Source organism: Lygodium microphyllum, chromosome 9 (assembly GCF_053477565.2).
Source record: "Lygodium microphyllum isolate KBCC chromosome 9, Lygodium_microphyllum_v1.1.10, whole genome shotgun sequence".
Classification (NCBI taxonomy): Eukaryota; Viridiplantae; Streptophyta; class Polypodiopsida; order Schizaeales; family Lygodiaceae; genus Lygodium; species Lygodium microphyllum.
Genome location: NC_141143.1, coordinates 5523227 through 5545526, shown reverse-complemented (window position 1 = coordinate 5545526; position 22300 = coordinate 5523227). Strand labels below are relative to the sequence as shown.

General features: G+C 42.5%; 1 protein-coding gene across 1 annotated transcript in view; it reads right to left on the bottom strand.

The window, feature by feature from the left end:
* Positions 1-21981, bottom strand: part of LOC148030775 (serine carboxypeptidase-like) — a 34227-nt gene extending 12246 nt beyond the window's left edge. Inside the window, exons 1-6 of the mRNA XM_087684285.1 lie at positions 21553-21981; positions 20647-20818; positions 20440-20559; positions 20183-20326; positions 19873-20023; positions 19671-19759 (exon numbers count right to left, since the gene is read on the bottom strand). Of these exons, the coding sequence (XP_087540411.1) occupies positions 19671-19759; positions 19873-20023; positions 20183-20326; positions 20440-20559; positions 20647-20818; positions 21553-21866 (990 nt within the window). The 5' untranslated portion in view covers positions 21867-21981. The remainder of the gene's footprint in view (positions 1-19670; positions 19760-19872; positions 20024-20182; positions 20327-20439; positions 20560-20646; positions 20819-21552) is intronic.
* Between the last annotated feature and the right edge of the window lie 319 nt (positions 21982-22300).

Here is a 22300-nt window from a genome sequence, read left to right as displayed (position 1 = left end):
GGCAAAGCTCGACACCCACACCCAGCATGCCCACGCTCCCCACAGGAGACATCACCTACAGATACAATGGATACTACAACGCCACCGGGGAGCCATCCCTGTTGCTTCAGCCTCTCCATGCTAGACAAGCCCAAGCAGGACATCTTAAGATGACCACGCTCCATACGTAGTTCTACACTGCACTTGAAGTGGATCTAGATTGTATCAAGCCTGTATACCATTTTGTACCTACTCGCCTAGTTCACCATAACACTAGATAGTAGCTTTACTGGGACTTGGAAAACTTCCCAAACATTTTGTATGTAACCTTTTCGTCTCATAGGCCAACTTGGCCTTTTGTAGACGTTAATATAACTTTCTTTCTTTCTTTCTCTGTGTTCACCCTTTGTCTTGGTCATTCGCTTCCACACTACTTCACTCTAACATGCTATGAGAGCATTGAAGAACAGACCTAGGATCGACCTACGTGAAGAGGAGATTTCAGCACGACACAAGGTTGCATTTTCAGCGTTCAAGGGAGAGCATGAGGTCTGCGCATCAAAACAAGGCTAAGGCGAGTGTGGGCATACGAGAAAGGAGAAGATTTGTTGAAGTTGTTGCTGGTTTTTGCTGTTAGAGAAGAGGAAGGAGGCTGCATTTTGGGCCTTCAAGTGCAAATTTTACCTTTTCATTACTTCCGGCGGCAGGTGAAGAAGGAGCAGGACAAGCAACTAAGAACCCTTTCTCACAATCAAAGGGGGCTGCTTTTTGTGTTTTGTGCAAGCATTGTAGGTGAAGATATGTTTTGAAGCCGAGACAAAGTTTTAGGCGATCATGGACTAGAAGGTGCATGTGTTACTGAACTCTTCCATCAGATCAAAAGCTCAATGGCGAGAATTACCACATCTGGCCAATCATGATGCTTGCCATTTTGGAGTCCTATGATTTGGCTGAGCTTATTATGGAGACTATTCATCGTCCTTCTTCACAAGACAAGTCCAGACTCTCTTCCAGTGATAAGGTGGAGTTGGCAAAGGCTCACGCACATTGGGATAAACTCAATGCTCACATTTGCTTATTTTTATTTCTCTCATGCACTACAACTATTATGTCTCATATTGAGCATTTGAAGATGGCCCAAAAGATATGGTTGGATCTTGATTAGATGTACAATCGTATGACCGTCATGAAACGAGTTTCTTTGGAAGTGCAAAGGAGACCCACGAGTATCAACAAGTCATCTTCCATGCGGAAGCATATTAACAAGCTAAGGTAGCTTCAGATGCAAGTACAAAACGCAAGGAAGGTGATCCCTTCTAAAGACATGGTGATAACTCTTCTTTCACAGTTATCGAACCGTTTTAGTGGTTTTTATTCTGCCTTGATTGCTTCAAGTCGGTCTCGGACTCTACAATGGGAAGAGTTGGTTCCTATGGTCTTGGACCAAGAGGAACAGTTGAGAGGGACCAATGCTTCTAAATCTGAGGCTTTGGTTGTTCAATCCTCTCTGAAGAAGGGGAAGAACCAAAAGAAAAAGGAGGACAAATCCAAGAAGGACAAAGAAAAGGAGTCCACTTGTCGCATCTGTGGTAAGGCAGGTCACTAGAAGAATTGCCCTGACAAGGAGAAGAAGAACAAGGAGAAAAATGAGAAATCTTCAAAGGATTCTAGAGTGGTGGTTGCTCCCTCATCAACTACTTTCCTCCACTTGGAGGTGCTTAAGGATTCAACCCTGACGGCTTCTGATGCTGCGTTGACGTCGCCATACGCTCGCAAGTGGATTGTTGGCAATGGTGTCTCACGGCACATGACTCCTTCAACAAGTGTTGCTCATTTGCGGCCTTCGAAGGGCCAGATTCTCATTGGTGATAGTTCATCTATTCCTATTCAGGGACGGGGTGACATGCATCTTATTCCAGATAGGCGAGGTGGTGCCCATACATCTAAGGTGCTTTATGTGCCAACCTTGGATTACTATCTACTTTCAGTGCCCAAGATTTGTACCCTAGATCTTTTGGTTGAATTTAATGTGGATTCTTTTTGAATTCTTAATTGTGAATCGAGACAAGTCCTTTCTTCAAGTTATAAGGAGAATGGAATCTATAAGTTGCGGTCTTCTTCTGCCTTGACTTGTCTTCTTCTTATCTCCCAAACTCAGTCTGAGCTTTGGCATGCTCAATTTGGCCACCTCAACTATGATTACCATCGGAAGGCATCAAAGGGACAGCTTGTTCAAGGTTTGTCGAATATTGTGGTAAGCCAGCAACCTTGTGTATCCTACATCCGTGGAAAGCAGACTCATGATGTTGTTCCTAGCACAGCTTCGAGGCGATCTTCAACACCCTTGAAGCTTGTTTCTACAGATCTCTGTGGACACATGAGGACGGAGTCCCTTCGCAGGAGCTTATATTTCATACTAATTGTGGATGATTACAGCAGGATGATACGGACTTATTTATTGAAGCTGAAGTTGGAGGCTTCCTCCAACTTTGATTGGTTGCTCTTTGAGGAGAATTGATCAGGCCAAAAGTTGAAGTCCTTACAATCAAATAAGGGTGAAGAATTTGTTTCTAATGAGCTTGCTCATTTTGTGCAGATCGTGGTATTTATCAAGAGTTTGCCAATACAAACACCCCTCAGGAGAATGGTATATTGGAGCGGAAAAATCGCATTGTGATCAAGATGGCTCGTACCATAATGGAGCATCATCAAACACCTCAATGTCTATGGATTGAGGCTGTGGCTACTGCAATTCACATCCTTAATCGATCCCCTACTTCCGCTATTGTTGGTATGACCCCTTATGAGGAGTACTTTGGGTTGAAGCTAGACATTTCTTATTTCAAGGTTTTTGGGTGTGATGCCTATGTTCACATCCCAAAGACACAACATGACAAATTTGAAGCGGCTTCCAAAAAACAAGTGTTTATGGGCTATAGCTCGCAATCTCAGACTACCAATTGTATGACCCTGTTAGGCGAGATGTCTACACGAGCCGTGATGTTAGGTTCGTGGAAGTTCCAATCTCAGAGAGAAGTGAGGAACACCTTGTTCTTGGAGATCTGGGTGATAGCTAGGTGCCAGCGCAATTATTTCTCTGGAGTTTGTGCCTCTTGAGGACTCTTCTTTGGATGAGGAGCTTAGTTCTCGACCACCCGATTCACCGATTGCTCTCTAGCCATCAATGGACCTTCTAGAAACTTTAGCAGCAGGAGAGTGACGAGGCAAGGTCGGCCTCCTCCTTGTTGGGCTTGTGACACTCTTCGTGATACAAGAATTGAGAGGGTCCTTGAGGAGTGGCAGCCTGCAGAATAGCCTGCAGCATTCTTGAAGAAAACAAGCACACCACACCAAGCTTGTTTACACTAATTATTGTTTGATTAATCATGTCATGCAAGATCGGGAGCCCACCTCCGTGAAGAAGGCTTTACAACATGATCATTGGCAGAAAGCAATAGGGCAAGAGTTGGAGTCGATTGAGAGGAATAGCACTTTGTATCTTGTGCCGAAGCCTCCCCATAAAAAGATCATTGGAGTCAAATGGGTCTTCAAGACCAAGTACCGCAATGATGGTACATTGCACAAGCACAAGGCCCACCTTGTTGCTAAAATTTCCCTAATCTATTACAAGACACAGGACAATCTTGCAAACTTGTTTACAAAGGCACTTCCTTAGGCTTTACTTCAACAACATTCCAAATCCCTTAGCCTTCTACCATGACCAAAAATCTGAGAGGGAGTGTTAGAGCTTGACATCTCCCTCGACAGGCATTCCGCATGGCAGCACAGCAGGGGTCAACGTAGCAACTGACATGGCAGGTCACACAACTAGTTGGACAGCTTTCCTGCTCAATTGGCAGCATTTAATGCAATCTACCTAGTATTTCTGGCCATTTTCTTGCTGGTCTATTTATTGGCCACGGTCTTTACATTCTCTGTCAGTTGTGCTCCCAATTTTCAGGCTACAGACCGTGAAGACTATTAGATATGCTCAATGCCCCACCTTCATAAGGTGCCACCAATGATCCATGGTGCTCAAAGGTGTAAGGCCCCGATTATGAGAAGCCATACGTGAGTCCGGATATTGGTTGAGTCTTGACTTGTATGTCAAATGAGGTCTATGTGACCAGATGGCGAAAAGGTGACCGCTATGGGTCTAATCTTTGGGTTAGACGGAGTAGTTAAGTTGGTAGCAACTCGAGGCACATTGCATCGAGTTGCGGGGTAAGGAGTTATCAAAGGCCCTAGCCAACGGTAAAGGAAATATTCCCTAGCCCACTAGTGGAGGTGCACATGGAAGGTCAACAGACACGTGCATATAGAAGGTCAACAGACACATGGGCACATGGAAGGTCAACAAACACATGCATATGGAAGGTCAACAGACACATGCACATGGAACGTCAACAAACACAAGCGCGTATGGAAGGTCATCCATCATGACTCGCTTCACAAGCTATAAAAGCTAAAACCCTTCACAGCCATCAGTCATCTATCTTTCACCCAGTCAGAGTTGTTCCAGCTAGCCTCAAGCTCTTCACCTATCTTCTGTCTAGATCGCCATCTAAGCTTCACAGTGAAAGCGCATGGGTGGACAAAGCCACCTTTGTATCAGTTGTTTGAAGCTAAAGAATTTTCTTATTCTCCTCTTATTTGTTGTGTACTCTCTATCTCTTTCTTAGATTTTGTTCGCTACGCCATGTAATTTTTGCATGGTATCAAAGCCCAAGTGGCTCTAGGGATCGAAGAGTGCGCAAGAGGCAAAGCCTTCAACAGCAAAGAGGAATGATCTTGTCTTTTGGAAGCGGTTCTGGCGCATCAAGAAGCGGTACAAGAGGTGGTGCTATTGTACCAGCTATTCAAACACTAAGGATTCATCCACCAACCTTCAGCGAAGGTAAGTTAGATGGTACAAACTACACCTTGTGGAAGTTCAAAATTACAACTATCCTTGATTCTCTTGGACTGGAAGGACACAGCTGAGAGAGTTTGAGATCCAGCAGAAGCGTATAAGTGTGACAGCTGGAAAGAGTGTGAGCAGAGTGAAAGTCCGAGACGATAAGAGTGTATTCACTCTGAGACGATAAGAGTGTACCAACAAATGTGTTGGTATACAGAATAAAATGTATTTATACTTAGGGCACGTAAAGGGTGCGTTCACATGTACAGTGTGGGTGTACTATATACACGGAGGTCACCGGGCCTTTATATCCCAACAACCTCCCACTTAAAGATCTGATATAAACCTCTAGCTAACCAACTCCCACTAGTCGAATGCAATGCTCGTGTTGAGCTCTGCTTAGACTTTTAGTGAGAACATCTGCACGGATATCTTGTGTTTTAATCTTGGTCAATGTGATTTGACCATTTCTCGGATCTATTTGATAAAGTGATATCGCACATCTATATGCTTTGTGCCTGAATGATACATGGCATTCTTAGCCAGATACACAATACTCTGGCTATCACATCCCAAAACTGCAATACCTATAGACATGCCGAGATCATCTGCAAGTCTGCTCAACCATATAGCTTCCTTAGAAACTTCAGTAGCTGATATGTATTCACCTTCAATGGTACTCAGTGCAACAATGTTTTGCAACCTGAAACACCAAGAAACAGCCCCACCAGCAACTGTAAAGACATACCTGCTGGTGGACCTACGAGTGTCCAAGTCACATGCCATGTCTGCATCACAATAACCCTGCAAACTAAGTGCACCTTGCCCATAGCAAATACTTTTTCTTTGTGTACCCTTAAGGTATCGAAAAATACACTTGACAGTCTCCCAATGTGCTTTGCCAGGATTTGACATAAACCTGCTAACAACTCCCACTGCATGAGCAATGTCTGGACGAGTAGCAACCATGGCATACATAAGAGAGCCACAAGCTGATGCATAAGGAACTCCCTTCATAGCATTTGCTTCCACGTCATCTTTCGAGATGTTGGCTTTGCTAAGCTTGAGATAAGGAGGTAAGGGTACCCCAAAAGGCTTAGCTTCAGCCATGTTAAATCTGTCCAGTACCTTTCCAATGTACTTTTCTTGAGATAAAAACAGCAATTTCTACATACTATCTCTACGAATCCTCATGCCCAAAATATGCTCTGCATTCCCCAAATCTTTCATGGAGAAAGCTGATTTCAGCTGATTTTTGAGAGCATCCAAGCTAGTCTTTCTTTTCCCAGCTAGTAACATATCATCCACATACAAAACAAGTATTATGGGGCTGCCATCTATATCCTTTTTCATGTACAAGCAATGATCTACATGGCTACGTGTAAACTCATGAGATAGCATAAAAGTATCAAAATTGTACCACTGCCGTGGTGCTTGCTTCAGCCCATATAGGCTGCGTTTTAGCTTACACACCATCTGCTCTTTTCCAGGAACTACAAAGCCCTCGGGCTGTTTCATGTAGATTTCCTCATCAATGTCACCATGCAAGAAAGCTGTTTTTACATCCATTTGATACAACTCTAAATCCAAAACAGCAGTAAGAGCAAAAAGCACACATAAAGTGGTCATCTTCACAACAGGTGAGACGACCTCTTGGAAGTCAATCCCTTCCTTTCGTGCATAACCTTTGGCAACTAGCCTTGCCTTGAACTTGGGTTTCCCACCAACTGTCTTGACTTTGTACACCCATTTGTTTGGAAGTGGCTTCCTTCCCCTTGGTAATGACACAAGATCCCAAGTATCATTTGTATATAGAGATTTAATCTCTTTCTGCATAGCTAGCTCCCACTTACTGCTGAACTCGCATGACTTGGCCTCTTTGTATGTAAGAGGCTCACCCTCATCTGTAAGCATCACATAATGCAAGGAGGGGTCAAACCTATGTGGTTGCCTTCTTACGCATGTAGACCTGCGTACCCAATGATCAACATTTTCAGGAATTGGGTCTACATCAGGAGGTATATTATTTTCAGCATTCATTTGTTGCTGTAAACCATTTTCAGCATGCTGTTCATGCTGTACAACACCTTCATTTTCATTTCCAGCACCTACATTTTCATAATCAACAAGCCTATCTTGCTGTACATGACCTCCTTGTGCTTCTATTTGTTGTGTCCATCATCGTCTGGCTCAAAAGTAACCGGTTGATCATCAGTTTCAGCATGTGGTACACACCTTGAGGCTCATTTTCTGAAGTTATGGGTGGCTGCAAGCTCTGAAATTTCACCTTTTTCAGATCTTCATTAGAGGCTAAAGAGCCTTTCAGCAATTTTGCTTCATTAAACACAACATTACAACTGCGAATAATTTTCTTGGGCTGAGGTAACCACACTCTGTAGCCAAATTCACCCTCATCACCATAGCCCATGAAAATGCCTTTGGTGGATTTTGGGTCAAGTTTGTTCCTCAGCTCATTCCTAACATTCATCCCTAACATGTACAAAAGCATCACAGCCAAATATACATAAATGGTCATATGAGGCCGATTTGCCAAACCAAACCTCCTCAAGGATACCATTATTTAAGGACCTATTTGGAGAGCGGTTGCAAATGTGAACTGCGATTTTGAGTGCGTCTCCCCAAAATGCACGAGGGAGATTAGCAGTGGACAGCATGCACCGCACTCTTTCATATAAAATCCTGTTATATCTTTCAGCCACCCCATTTGAAGAAGGATTGTAAGGGGCTGTAAGCTCCCTCTTAATACCATGTAAGTCACAAAATGACTTGAATTCAATCGATGTGAACTCACCCCCATTATCAGTTCTCAAGCATTTCAGCTTTCTATCTATCTAAGTGGTCACAAATGCATGAAAAGTTTTAAAAACAGCAAATACTTCTTTTTCAGCAAGTACACCCAAATCTTCTTGGAACAATCATCAATAAAGGAGACAAAACATGCAGCACCACCCAATGATTTCACGAGCATACTACATACATCAGAATGCACTAAGTCCAAGACATTGGACTTACGAGAGACACCAGAGTAAAAGGAATTTTTTATTTGCTTTCCAAACTCACATTCATTACAAAAATCAAATTTAGATCCTTTTCCATCAACCCTCTTCAGAGAGGTAAGAACATCAAGTCCTTTTTGGCTCATATGGCCTAATCTCTTATGCCATAACTCCAAGTGGCTGTAAATTTCAGCAACTGCAAGAAACTTGCCATTCAAGGCTTTACAATGCGAACAATACAATGTGCCCTTCTTGGTTCCTTTTGCAATCAGCATCGAACCCTTTTTTACTTTCCACAAACCACCACCAAAACGTGTGGTGTAGCCATGCAAGTCAAGCTAACCAACAGATAGTAAACTCTTTTTAATGCCAGGCACATATCTGACATCTTTCAACACAAGCTCTTGACCATTGTCTAAAGACAAGTGTACGGTGCCAATCCCATCAATGCTGCAAGCATGGTTATTTCCAAGGTACACCTTTCCATAACTACCTGCATTAAACATAGGAAAACACTCCAAGCAAGGAGTTACATGGAAAGAGGCACCAGAGTCTACAATCCAAGTCAGAGTGACACCATCATCAACTGACAAGAGTGCATCAATCACATCAGCCTTGGTAATCTGCATATCCTACATGTGACATACAAGGGCATCATAATCAACTGCACATAATATATCAACCTCTGTATCTGAAAGCTCCTCTATGACCACACTAAAGGCCACATTAGCCTTTTCTTTGCCTTTGGATGTCTCATGCATCTATCTTTTCTTCCTTCTTCTTTTTATCTCCTGCATTCTTCCTTCTCTCTTGTTCCTTCTTGTAGTACCTGCAATCAGGTTTCTTGTGACCCTTCCGACCACAATGATAGCAAGTAATGTCACTCTTATCCTTTCCTTTGCTCTTGCTAATGTTTCTCTACCATGCATATGCATTTTTCTTTTCAGCCCTGCCTCTTACATTATAAGCTGAGTTGCTGCCTTCTCCACTAGACATACGTCTAATTTCTTCATTCAAGATAGAACCCCTCACCCCATCATATGAGAGATTGGGGTTATTGCTGAGTGAAACCACCGAGGTTTTCCACAAGTCCGGCAATGTGATGATCAAAAAGATCGCCCTCAACTTATCATCAAAGTCCAAGTTTGCATCTTTGAGCTGATTTAGAATCCCTGTAAATGCACTCAAGTGCTCAGCTACAAGCTTTGACTCATCCAGTCGCATATTCACCAACTTGCACATTAAATGCACATGATTAACAGGTGTGGTGATCTCATAAGTAATCTTCAACTTCTCCCATATTGCATAACCTGTGTCTAAACCCTTAATGTCTGTCAGAATGTCATCAGTGACACCCATCTTTATGTAAGCCACAGCCTTTTTATTCACCCTGGCCCAATCTGCATCAGACATTAGTGCAGGTTTATCTTCCTGCAAAGCATCCTCGCAATCCTTCAGGAACAAAATGCCCTGCATACGGTCTTTCCAAAGGTCAAAGCCATGACCATCAAACCGTTTGATCTCCATCAAACTCTTGATGTCTGAACTGGAAGAAGTTGCAACCATTTTATCACGAACACAAGAGTAAATGCACTAATCTGCGGAAGCACAAGCTGAACCAGCAAAATACCCTGCTATTCTTCCTCAACCAAAAATAAATCTTTGTTGTTTATACATTAACCAGCCACTGCACAGGCAAAAGATGCAAAAATTAACCAGGCACTGACAGACATAAATGATGCCAAATCTGGGAAAAGCCCCAAATTCTGTGGCCAGATTTTGACACTGTGCCTCAGGTGTGTGAACTCCCGCCAAGGAGGAGGGATTCAAGAAAAGATTTTTTTTTTAAAGTTTGGGATTTACGAAACGTTGGTTCCGTCCACCAATCAATCGTTGCATTGCACAGCTGTCGCCTGCACTTCATCACGCTAATCTGTTGGTTCCCTGCTACAGTCGCCTACTAACTGCTGCTACACGCCTACTGCCGCAAGCCCAACAGCCGCCGCCTCAATCTTGGAAGCGTGCAGAGTCTTGTCTCTGATACTAGTTGTTGGACTGGAAGGACAGCTGAGAGAGTTTGAGATCGAGCAAGAGCATATGTGTGATGGCTGGAGAGAGTATGAGCAGAGTGAAAGTCCGAGACGATAAGAGTGTACCAACAAATGTGTTGGTACACAAAGAATAAAATGTTGGTCAATCGTTGCACTGCACAGCTATCGCCTGCACTTCATCACGCTGGTCTGTCGGTTCCCTGCTACAGTCGCCTGCTGACTGCTGCTACACGCCTGCTGCCGCAAGCCCAGCAACCGCAGCCTCAATCTTGGAAGCGTGCAAAGTCTTGGCTCTGATTCTAGTTGTTGGACTGGAAGGACAACTAAGAGAGTTTGAGATCGAGCAAGAGCATATGAGTGTGATGGCTGGAGAGAGTGTGAGCAGAGTGAAAGTCCGAGACGATAAGAGTGTACCAATAAATGTGTTGGTACACAAAGAATAAAATGTATTTATACTTAGAGCACGTAAAGGGTGCGTTCACATGTACAATGTGCGTATACTATATACGCGGAGGTCACCGGGCCTTTATATCCCAACAGATTCTTATGAGCTTTTGGAGATTGTGCTGAGGACTAACGTAGAACCACAGCCTACCCCCGACCCATCAAATTCTAGTGTGATGATTTCTCTAAATGTAGATCTTCTACGAGCTTGGAAACGAAGGAATGCAGATGCAATGTGTGCCTTAATTACAAGCCGTTCTGACAATGTTCTAACTTTGATTCATCATACAACCAAAGCATCAAAAGCTTGAAATGTACTAAGGAGTCAGTATGAAATATGAAACCAAACAAGGATTCAAAACTTGGAGAACCAACTAGCAGCGGAGAAGTTTGATGAAGGAGAGACGGCTGAAGCATTCATCACTCAGATTAAGAATCTACGCGACTAAATGGCTGGTGTTGGGATACAAAATTTTAGCGAGAAGCTAGTTTGAAGGTGTCTTCAAATTTGTCCACAAAAGTTTTATGGACCTTAATACTCAGGTGAGACCTTAAGCTTTGATCTTTGAGGAGTTTTGTGCATTATTGATGGAGAAGAAGTTGAGGCTGAAAGCCCGAGAAGAAAGCAATAATGGAGATGTTGCATTCTCTACCAATGCAAAAGGCAAAGGTGGTTCCTCCACCAAAAATGATGGTGACAAAAAGAAGGGCGGTAAGAAGAAGTTTCAAGGAGAGTGCTTCTATTGCAAGAAGAAAGGATATGCAATCGTAAATTGTCGTGTCAAGAAGGTAGATGAAAAAAATGGTACCCTTTAAAGTAAAGGAAAAGAGACAACTAATACGGCTAAAGCAAAGTTGGAGTTATTCATGGCGACCATTGAGGAAGTGTGCTCCTCAGCACAAGAAGAATCTACCATTGACTCATGGGTGTTGGATAGTGGAGCCCCCCACGTCAAATGACCAACAAGAAAAGTCTATACAGTTCTATGCAACCTCTACAAGAATCCATCACTGTGACGGTTGGAAATAATGCAAAATACCCTACCCAAGCACAGATACTATTTCTTTTGTTGTTACAAACGGTGAAGTCAAAAAGCTTTCAAATGTGTCCTATGTTCCCGAAATTAGGAAAAATCCTTTATCAATTGCTGCCATAACTGATCTTGGTCATGAAGTGAGGTTCAAGAAGATAGGTGCAGAAATTCTCGACAGTGTTGGCAAAGTTGTTGGCAAAGGAGAAAGAAGGAACAACCTGTATGAGCTAAGTGCTCTTACAACCACCGCTAGAGAGGACACAAGTAAGCTTTGGCATGAAAGGTTTGGACACATCGGATTTGCAGTGTTGAAGGAGATGCACAAGCAAGGTATGGTTGCTCACCTACCTGCAGCGACTAAATTGAAGGAACCATGTGAAGCTTGTATGATGGGCAAGCAACAAAGAAAGGCATTTCCACAGGAAAGCAAGAATAGAGCACAAGCTCCTCTAGAGTTGGTGCACGCTGACTTGTGCGGTAAGATGCCTACACAAGCCTTAGGGAGATCTTCGTACTTTATGTTGATTGTCGACGACTACAGTAGGAAGATGTGGGTGTACTTCCTTTGTGATAAGGCTCAAGCTTTCGATAAGTTTAAAGAATGGCTAAAACTTGTTGAGAATGAAACAAGGAAAAGTGTGAAGAAACTTAGAATAGATGTGGTGGTGAGTTCAACTCATAGGAGTTTGAAGACTTTTGCAAGAGCAAAGGATCAAGAGTCAATTGACGACGCCTCACACACCTCAGCAGAACGGTGTTGTGGAACGCAAGAATCGCACCACTGTGCAGATGGCAAGATGCATACTAAAAGGCAATACCTAAACATTTTTGGGCTGAAGCTATTAATACTATAGCCTACATTCTAAATCAGAGTTACACAGAGACTCTCAAGGGAAAAAACACCTTGTGAGACTTACACTGGTAAGAAACCATCTGTCTCACATTTCAGAACTTTTGGATCCAACTATTATGCACATATTTCAGATAAGAAGAGAAACAAGTTAAAACCAAAAAACAGAAAATGTATCTTCTTGGATTATAGTGATGAGCAAAAGGCTTACAAATTATATGACCAAGAGGCAAAGAAGATCATCGCGAGCTGTGATGTGGTGTTCAAGGAGCAGCCGCATACAGTGGAGGAAGAGAAGGCGAGTTCTTCCACTTTATCATCAAGCGAAGAAGTAGTCCACTATGAACCTATCCCGAGAGCTGTCCCTATCCTTGAGGAGGAGAAAGCGTCATCTTCAAATGATGAGGAAAACGTTCACCAACCTGACATCACCCCACCGAAAAAGCCATTGCCACGTTGGGTGAAGCAACTCTATGACCACAATAATCCTATGCCTACATCTGTTGAGGATAAGGTAGACGGACCAAGGAGGTCTCAGAGAATAGAGGAGCAAAGGAGGGCTTTTGCTCGCATAGTCAATATGGCCTTGATGGTTGAGATTATGAGAGAAGTAAAGGGGCCAACTGACTTAGAAGAAGCACTTGCAAATCCAACATGGAAGGCAGCTATGCAAGCCGAGTATAACAGCATAATGAAGAATGATACTTGGGAGCTAGTTATTGGCACCAAGTGGATCTCGAATGGTAAAGTACAAGGCTGATGGTACCTTAGAAAAGTACAAAGCCAAACTCGTTGCACAGGGATTTTCACAGGTTGAAGGGTTTGATTTTCAAGAGTCATTTGCCCCAACTGCAAGAATGACCACTATTCGCACAGTACTTGCAGTAGCTAGTTTACCAAATGGATGTTAAGTCAACATTCTTAAATGGTCACATCAAGGAGGAGATGTACGTGGCTCGGCCACCAGGGTTTGAGACCCCCCATTCTAAGAACAAAGTGTATAAGCTGAAAAAGGCATTATATGTGCTGAAAACGTGGCTCAGCCACCAAGGTTTGAGGACCCCATTCTGAGAACAAAGTGTGTAAGCTGAAGAATGCATTGTATGGGCTAAAACAAGCCCCCAAAGCATGGTACCAACGGATAGATAAGTTCTTTTTAAACTTAAACTTCAAAAGATGTGCCTCAAATGCTAACTTGTATGTTTACAGGGATAGTGAAAAGTCTATAGTGATTGTCCTATATGTGGACGACCTTCTTATTACAGGTGACTATGAAGATATGATCAACCAAACTCGAGAGGCTTTGAGTTCCGAGTTTGAAATGACAGACTTGGGCTTGTTGCACTATTATTTGGGAATTGAAGTTTGGTGAGAGCCAGGAAAGATCTTCGTCTCTCAGAAGGAGGATGCATGGGAGATCCTCAAGGCATTTGGCATGCCCGAGTTCAAGGAGATAACTACACCTATGGAGGTGAATGCAAAGTTATCCATTGAGGATACATTAGCACTAGCAAACATTGGGAGATATAGGAGGTTGGTCTCAACAGTCTAATCTACTTGTATAACACCAGACCATATATCATTTTTGTTGGTGTTTTGAGTAGATTCTCAAACAAACCTCATGAGAGTCATTGGAAAGCTGGGATGCGAGTGCTCAGATACTTGAAGGAAACTCTTGACTATGGTATCACATATAGTTCCGGAACTTCTCTTGTGGGGAACTGTGACTCAAATTGGGCAGGAGAAAGTGATTCCAGGAAGTCAATTTCAGGTCTCTTTGGGTTCAGGAATTTTCTCTTAGATTAGTAAGAAGCAGCCAAACAGTGGCATTGTCTTCTACCAAAGTAGAGTATAAGGCAGCTTGTTTTGCTGCATGTGAAGCAATATGGTTGAGAAGAGTATAAGGCAGCTTGTTTTGCTGCATGTGAAGCAATATGGTTGAGAAGGCACTATGGCATATGGAAGTGCAGGATAAAGAACTAACTGTGCTGAGATGTGACATTCACAGTTGCATCACCATTGCCAAAAATCCAGTGTTTCATACGCGCACCAAACATATAGAGATCCAATATCACTATGTGCGTGACTTGATCGAGGATGGAATAGTAAAACTGGTCTACTGTCCAACAGAGGAGAATGAAGTGGATATCTTCACCAAAGCACTTACGAAGGATCCACTTCAAATTTATCTTCAGAGACTTAGCATTAGGCCAAGGAGATAGTTCACCTGCGGGTGGGCCATTGAGGAGAGATGTTACATATGCTCAATGCCCCACCCTCATAAGGTGCCACCAATGATCCATGATGCTCAAAGTTGTAAGGCCCCCATTATAAGGAGAAGCCATATGTAAGCCCATATATTGATTGAGTCTTGACTTGTATGTCAGATGAGGTCTATGTGACCGGATGGCAAAAAGGTGACCGTTGTGGGTCTAATCTTTGGGTTAGACGGAGTAGTTAAGCTGGTAGCAACTCGAGGCACATTGCATCGAGTTGCAGGGTAAGGGAGTTATCAGGGGCCCTAGCCAACGGTAAAGGAAATATTCCTTGGAATATTCTCTACCCAACGAGTGGAGGTGCACATGGAAGGTCAACAGACACATGTACATATAGATGTGCATATGGAAGGTCAACAGACACGTGCACATGGAAGGTCAACAGACACAGGTGCATATGGAAGGTCATCCATTATGATCCCCTGGACTTCACGATGATCACACCACCTATCAAAGGGAGTATGAATAGGCATCTCATGTGAGTCATCAAAGCCTTGGAATTGGTGATATTCTATATCTCTAAAGCTAACAAACACACTAAACCTACTTGGTATGGCTGTAAAAGAGCCCAAAGAGAGAATAATCAACTAAACTTGTCAAAAATGACAGGTATGCTATGATATCATGTCAAAAATAACGGGTATGCTCTAATACCATGTCAAAATAAGTGACGGTGGAGAGAGACAGTAGGGTTTGCAGGAGGTAATAGAGTGTGTATGGCAAACACTGAGAGAGAAGAGAAACTCAAAAACGCAAGAACACAATGATGATGCACTAACTCGTGCTATGAGAAGAATAATCGATATAGTGGAGCCAAAGCTTAGAAGATAATTGCATTGTCCTGACTGAATCAAGCGACAACACCTGTGGAAACTCTGCACAATGAAGGGAGCGAAACGCAGTCCTCTAGGCAGCGGGCTATCAAAGTAATCATTGGAAGGTAAAAGGACGATTGTCATTGGAGTAAACCACAATTCTCTGATGCTATCAGAGATATGGAAGATGATCACCAGCTGCCAAGGGAGTAAACCGCTGTCCTCTAATGCCCGAGAATGACTTAGGCAGCAAAACGCAAATCCTAGAATATCGGAGTTGTCAAATGCAGAGAGAGCAGCCCAAATGCTGACGCCAGATAATGAAGGATGAGTCGGGCTACAAAAACGCAAGTCCCAATAGCCTTTGTGACATATGAGTGACGCCAAGTGATGAAGGAGAAGCCACACTACAAAAACGCAGGTCCCAGCATCCCCTATGATAGACAAATGACGCCAAGTGATGGAGAAAAATCCAAGCTGCAAAAACGCAAGTCCCAACAGCCCTTGTGATAAATGAGTGATGAAATCACTGACACTCAATGATGGAGATTGTCACCAGAGGCTAGGATGCTAATGCCAAGCTGGAGATAATGACGCTAGGCAAGGAGAAGGCCTCCAGACTAAAAAACGCAAGGAAGGTGGAGCCTGAAGAATAAGGGTACTGACGCCAAGCAGATGATGGTGACGCTAGATAGAAGATGGTCCAAACGCAAGACCTGATGATAGTATAGGGCGCTTGAAGCAAAAGAGAAAGGGTGAAGGCAACAACAAGCTACGAACCGCAATGTAACAAACCTTTTGTATATCAATTATTACCAAGACATATTGGCTCAATGATTCCAAATCAATTTGATGCTCATGTACTTTCAAAGACGATTTGTATTATTTAAGTATTTCAAGATATGCTTAAATGTTCATCTTTGTATTTAAGGGTGACCAATAGCCAGAACGCCCTATAATTATACTTAGGTCATCACTGACGAGATGCCTAAGAGAAATTAAAAGTTTTAGTATAGAGGTCAAATTGACCAAAAAGCTCAGATAACTAAGACTTTTACATTAGATAGTCACATTGACTAAAAGCCTATATAATGAGTGGTCTCAGAAAGTGAAACCAGATGCTCATGATCGAAGAAACAAACCATGAACCAGTAAACCTATATAATGAAGCTCTTCAAAAGCTAAATTTGGCAACCCTTAAAATTTAGGAGATTACTATTTTTGAAAGTTGCTCAAATAGAAATTCTATTCGTATCAAAGGCTCGAGAATTTCACAAGGAACAATTTTATCTTCAACAGTTACCTCAAATTCTTAACCATTTGAGGGATTTTTAGAGTAGAACATTTGGAAGCTTCTCTCTCTAGAAAAGTGACATGTGACATGTAGAAAAAGACATGTGTCATTTTGAAAAGACAAGTGTCCCTATACTTGTCATTTTCAACAAGCACTTGTCATTTGTAGCTTTTACTTTCCACTTTTGAGCACCCAAGCCCCACGCCTATATATTGGAGGTCTCTCTCTTCATTTGAAACAAACTCTCATGCTGAAATTTCAACCGCATGCTTTATACTCTCCTCTCTCTCTCATCCATGAAACACTTTCTACTTAGCTTGATCTAATTCAAGCACTAAAGAAGAGAATCAACTTGTTGTCCAAAGTTTGCAAAAATTAGAGTTTTAAAACTCTAGTTTTCAGAATTGTAACAAATCAACACTTTTGTATATGATTTAAGCACTTAACACCTGTGGTTTTGTTTCAATAAATTCTTAAAAAGGGAGAGGGGTTGGTTCCCCTCTCAACATGGTGTTGACTCCTCTCTCTCTCTCTCTCTCTCTCTCTCTCTCTCTCTCTCTCTCTCTCTCTCCTAATTTTCATGGTGATAATTGATCAAGTCAGTTAAGTTCAAAGTATTGTTATTCTCGCGTTCTTTCCCACACTCACATGAAATGCCTCCTGAAAGGGTGTGTGAGCAGTGGAAGGGGCTGGTGAGAGAAGGGAAGGGTCTGATGACGGAGAGAGAGGGGTGAAGAATGATTGAATAGTGGTGGGGTGGTAGAAGTCAATAATGAATGAAGTGACTGCCTATTTATAAGCATAAGCTATCTAGGGTGGCACACCACTATGTGGGCACCCACTAAAAAAGTGGCAAAAATGTGGACACCATCTCTTTTTGGAACTATTAGTATGAGACCCTAAATGAAGTGTGTGAACTAAAAAGTGGTTTCTCAACAACACCTTCAAGAAAATTATTGTAAATATCTCGGCTTTGTCGAAAGCACCTATGAACACAAAACGGCTGTGTTTTCTACACCAAACAACGAGCTGTAAATTTGTGTGTTTAGCAGTAGGGTGGTCTTCTTTGAAAAGAACCTATGTGTCCTCGCTTATGCAATGATTCCAGTTGAGAGTACACAACGAAAGAGGAATGTGAATATGGAGAGAAAAGGAGAACAAAGAAGACAGTAGGAATGAAAGAGAAATTTGCAATGAATCTAGAAAGAATATTGAATACAATGATGGACTGATCAGTCCCTGCACAAAGCCCTACGCATCAGTGAGGGCACCAGGTCAGGCTGGAAAATGATGACAGCACCAAAAACAATGACGATGAGAGAGTGGGCAGCCAGCACCCCCTCCCAATGATGGAGAAGAATGCGAAACTTCAAGTATGCACCTACAGAAGAGGAAGAAAAATGATTTGCCCGAAGTGTCCACCAGCTATAAATAGATGAAATGCCCCTAAACTGGCTGACCAGCCAGCTGAGCCACTAAATGTGGCAATTTTCCAGCCAAATCTGGCTGACCAGCACCTAATGAGGCCAGAATACTGATGTGACGGGCAATAAATGCTAGTAGAGGCGAACAAGGCAAATCACATCCAGTAAGGGCTGCACGGGCTGATAGATGCTAAGAAATACAAACTGAAATGACTAAGAAAAGAAATGCATACTCTGAATAGAGTTGCCTCCTCTATCAAAGCACATGACAGACATGTCAGAGCTCCTAAAGTCCCCGTCTAAAAAAGGCACTTTATGGAATCTGCCAGCAATAATCATTCCATCTTGGTATAATTGCCACTGCATTGGTTCTCCCCTTCTTGTGGATGTCTATCCATGGAAGAGATACCCTCAACATTTGCTTCATATTACTACTACCCATTCAAGTTCCCAAGCTAAACCATAAGGAGGCCTCTACCATGGATCTCAAACTGCACTATTTGCCTCATCGTCTTGCCTTTTTGCCTCAATTGACAACCCCATTAATCAAATCTTGCACTTAGTGCATTAGAAACATCCTTCTCTCCCTTCTTTCTTTTTGTCTCCCACAAAAAGCTAGGGATCCCTTTACTTGTCATACCCTTTAACTAAACTAAAGCTCCCATTTGGTTACATGCATTTCCCACTAGACGCAATGTTGAGCTAAAAAATGCATTACAGACTTATTAGCTCTTTAAAACAGCCCAAAAACATGTTATTACCAAACTTAACATTAAATTACCAAACTTTCCTAGAGTGTCTATGTCCCATAAGCCAAACCATAATTTGGAAGGATCCACACATCTATAAATAGAAGGCTGCCCTTGCACTCAGCCTATCCTATTTTGCAGTCTGTCCATCAGCTGGCGCCTTCTTCTTATTGCTGTCTACAGCCCTCCATTGGCGGACAACTCAATTCATGGCGCTGTCAGCTTGTGTCCAGCTCCTAGCGATCAGTCTACTCAACTCAGATTGCTGCGTCTACTGCTGGTGAGTCCTCTACAGCCTGTCCACACAGATTTCTAGCAGTCACCATCATCCATTGGGCCTCCGGATGGCTGTGTTTGCTGCAGATAGCCCTTTCTTAGCCCGTTCGTGCAGATTGCAGGAGTCCCCAGCCTTATCAAGAGCAGCAAAAGGCTGTGGTTTGCAGTCCCAGCTGTTGCCTACATCATCTTCTTCAATCTTAGCCTGTTGCCCACTATCTCTAAGCTGCCCCTGCCTGTTTGAGCCTGATCCAAACTCTCAAATCTGTGTTTGCAGCTGCTGATCATATATAGAGCTGGCCTGCTGCATTTTGGGATTTGTTCAAAGTATGATACACCCTCCAGCTCATCTCTCTGCCCCAGTCCTTACAGAGACACAGGAGTTTAGGTTTTGTATTCATTCTACATAGTGTATATACTGAAATGAGCATTTATCCATTCTTCAGTGTTCACTATCTCTGAGTTACTCTTCACCTGTGTGTTCTTCCATTATCACTATCTATTTTGTCATATTTGATGACCATTCAAACATGCAAAAAGAGACTTTGTAGAGCTGCTTACATTTACACTCCCAATAATGGACATGATAGAGTTGAATATCGAATTGCAGACCAAATATGAAGCTACACATGTGACTGTACCACTTGTCCCTGCAATACATGAATAACAGATTAAGAGGCAGCACTAAGATTTTAACCAGGTACATGCCCCTGCATGCATAAACACATAATGCAAGCTTAAGTAGCTGTAAATACTAGCTTACCACAGAGCTTGATTGACATGTCACATGCAGGATACAGCTTGCTCAATCTGGTGTGATCCTTATCACCAATAAGGCCCATCTCAAAAGCATAATCTGCATATGCTTTGTACTGTATCTCTGGATCTGTGAGGCCATTGCCAATAGCAAATCCCTGGAAAATTTGAAGAAATACAGCTAGTCACCAATGAGTATATTTAGAACATATACACTTAGTTTCACAGGCATATGACAAACTAATGAGACCCCCAAATTAAGATTTCAAGATTCTTTATTGTGTCGAAACTATCCTATCTAATTTCATTCTATTTACCTTCAAGTTGATTGGTAAACCCTCTTTCGCTTTGTTGCCCATGTGAATGCGACTAGTAACAGCAGGAACGTAGTGTCCAGCATATGATTCTCCGGTAACATAGAACTCATTTCCTAAAAGCTCAGGATGTGCTTCATAGAAGGCCTGCCAGAATCAAGCAAATGTGAACTAATATTATCAACTTCACTAGCCAACTCCACTTCCATGAGAGTATCAACAGACTTTCAAAATAGGGGTTGGTCAATTTGACTAGACACCTGCAAAAAACTGTACATATCTTCGCTGACGCCATTCTCATCATGCCGAATGTCTCGAATATCACTGCTGTAACTAAAACCAGTCCCAATTGGCTGGTCAACAAATATTATGTTTGACACCTGACAGATTTACAAGTAGAATATAAGTAAAAACGTAATCAAGCTTGAATTAAGCAGAAGTTCGTTTTCTTACAATACTAGGCCCACCTGATCCCACCCATACTTATTCCAGATAAGTGTAAGATTATCGGTGATCTGAAAAGGCCCATTCTCATAAAAAAGTGCCAGCTCACTGCTACAACCAGGCCCGCCAGACATCCACAGCACCACTGGATCTTCAGCCTTTTTGCCGCGTGATTCAAAGTACATATAGAACATCCTGCAACAATTCAGGCAAACTTTCAATAGAGTTCATAAGCAAGCCACAAAAAAAAAGCAGTTGTATAAACAACCTAAGAAATGAACAAGCGCAATTCAATCATGTGCCAAATGGAGCAATGACACTGATGGGCAATATGGTAAAAAATCAAGGGAACTCCAAGGAACAAGACAGTCCCATTGGATGATACTCATGGTTGGCAAATATCCTACACACTTACGTTTAGGTGCAGAATTTGAGGAGGCAAAGATCGTAAGGTTCAGTACAATCAACCGCAAATGTCAAGTTCCACTTGATTCATTAAACTTGATACACATTAAATGGTTCTCCAGCATGGAATGATTGCACAAGTGTTCACGAAAAAGAGAGGTTTAGCGTAAAATAAATTGCATAAATTTCACAAAAAACCTTTAATTCTTAAGAAGAGAGTTTTGAACCCTGAACTTTGCAAAATTTACTTACAAGTATGACAGATACAGATAGAATAATTCGAAAATTTTCTAAAAATTTTGAGTTGAAGGCTTTTCTATCTGCTACCAAAAGTGTTTTTCGTGAATATTGGATTGCACCAGTGCATAACTCGACCAAATCCACCAAAAAGTAATGTTTAAATAGAGGGACTTGTAACATTCCCCCGTCAATTCTGATAGACAGGACTGTCTGAGGGTATACTCTCTCAATGGGATCGGATTCTCATATCACAGAACACTAAACCCTCGGACAGGAAATATCACCTGGCTGCATGAGTACCCTTCAACTGAAAGTATCCTGCATGTTGGCCTAACTCGTTACGACTTATGGAACCCGAATCACCTTGAACGTGCATGTCAATAGGGAACTCGACAAGCCTGGGGCCTTGGTGCGTGGCACGGCTATCTTCTGCAGCCCCGGGCACCAGATTTAGGGCTTTGATGAAGCGCTCTGCCTGGCCCTGAGGGAATCTGTCGCTGAAGTGTGGCAACGGGACACGCAGGGCACTCGCGAGAACGGCAGAGAAGGAGACGAGCAGGCCGACGACGCGCCATGAAAACAATGAAGGAGGCGACATCGCATCAGTCTGGCAATGGAGGACGACGAAGAAGATCAAGGATTCGTCAGACGAATGACGAGAGGCTTAGTACTAAAGCAGGGACAAGGAAGCGAAATCCTAAGACAAACAGTTTCAGGTCTTTTATAGTGAGTGGTTGATTCAGGTGTAAAATGCGGATACTGTATGAATCATCGTATCATACTCTGAAGGTAAAGTCATTACAGCGAAAATGTTTGCATCATGGCTTTGACCCCACTCGTTAGGTCCGAGGTCGACAAGGACTTTTATCTTCGAACACATCATCTTGTAGATAGGGAGCAAAGTGCTTCTTGGAACCCTTCAAAGCTACAGTACATGATTCTTGGGTTTATCAATGGCATCCTCGGTGTGTCCCATATTAGACATTCTATGAAGCATACACACATTCCTACAAAACCAAATGGACCTAAGAG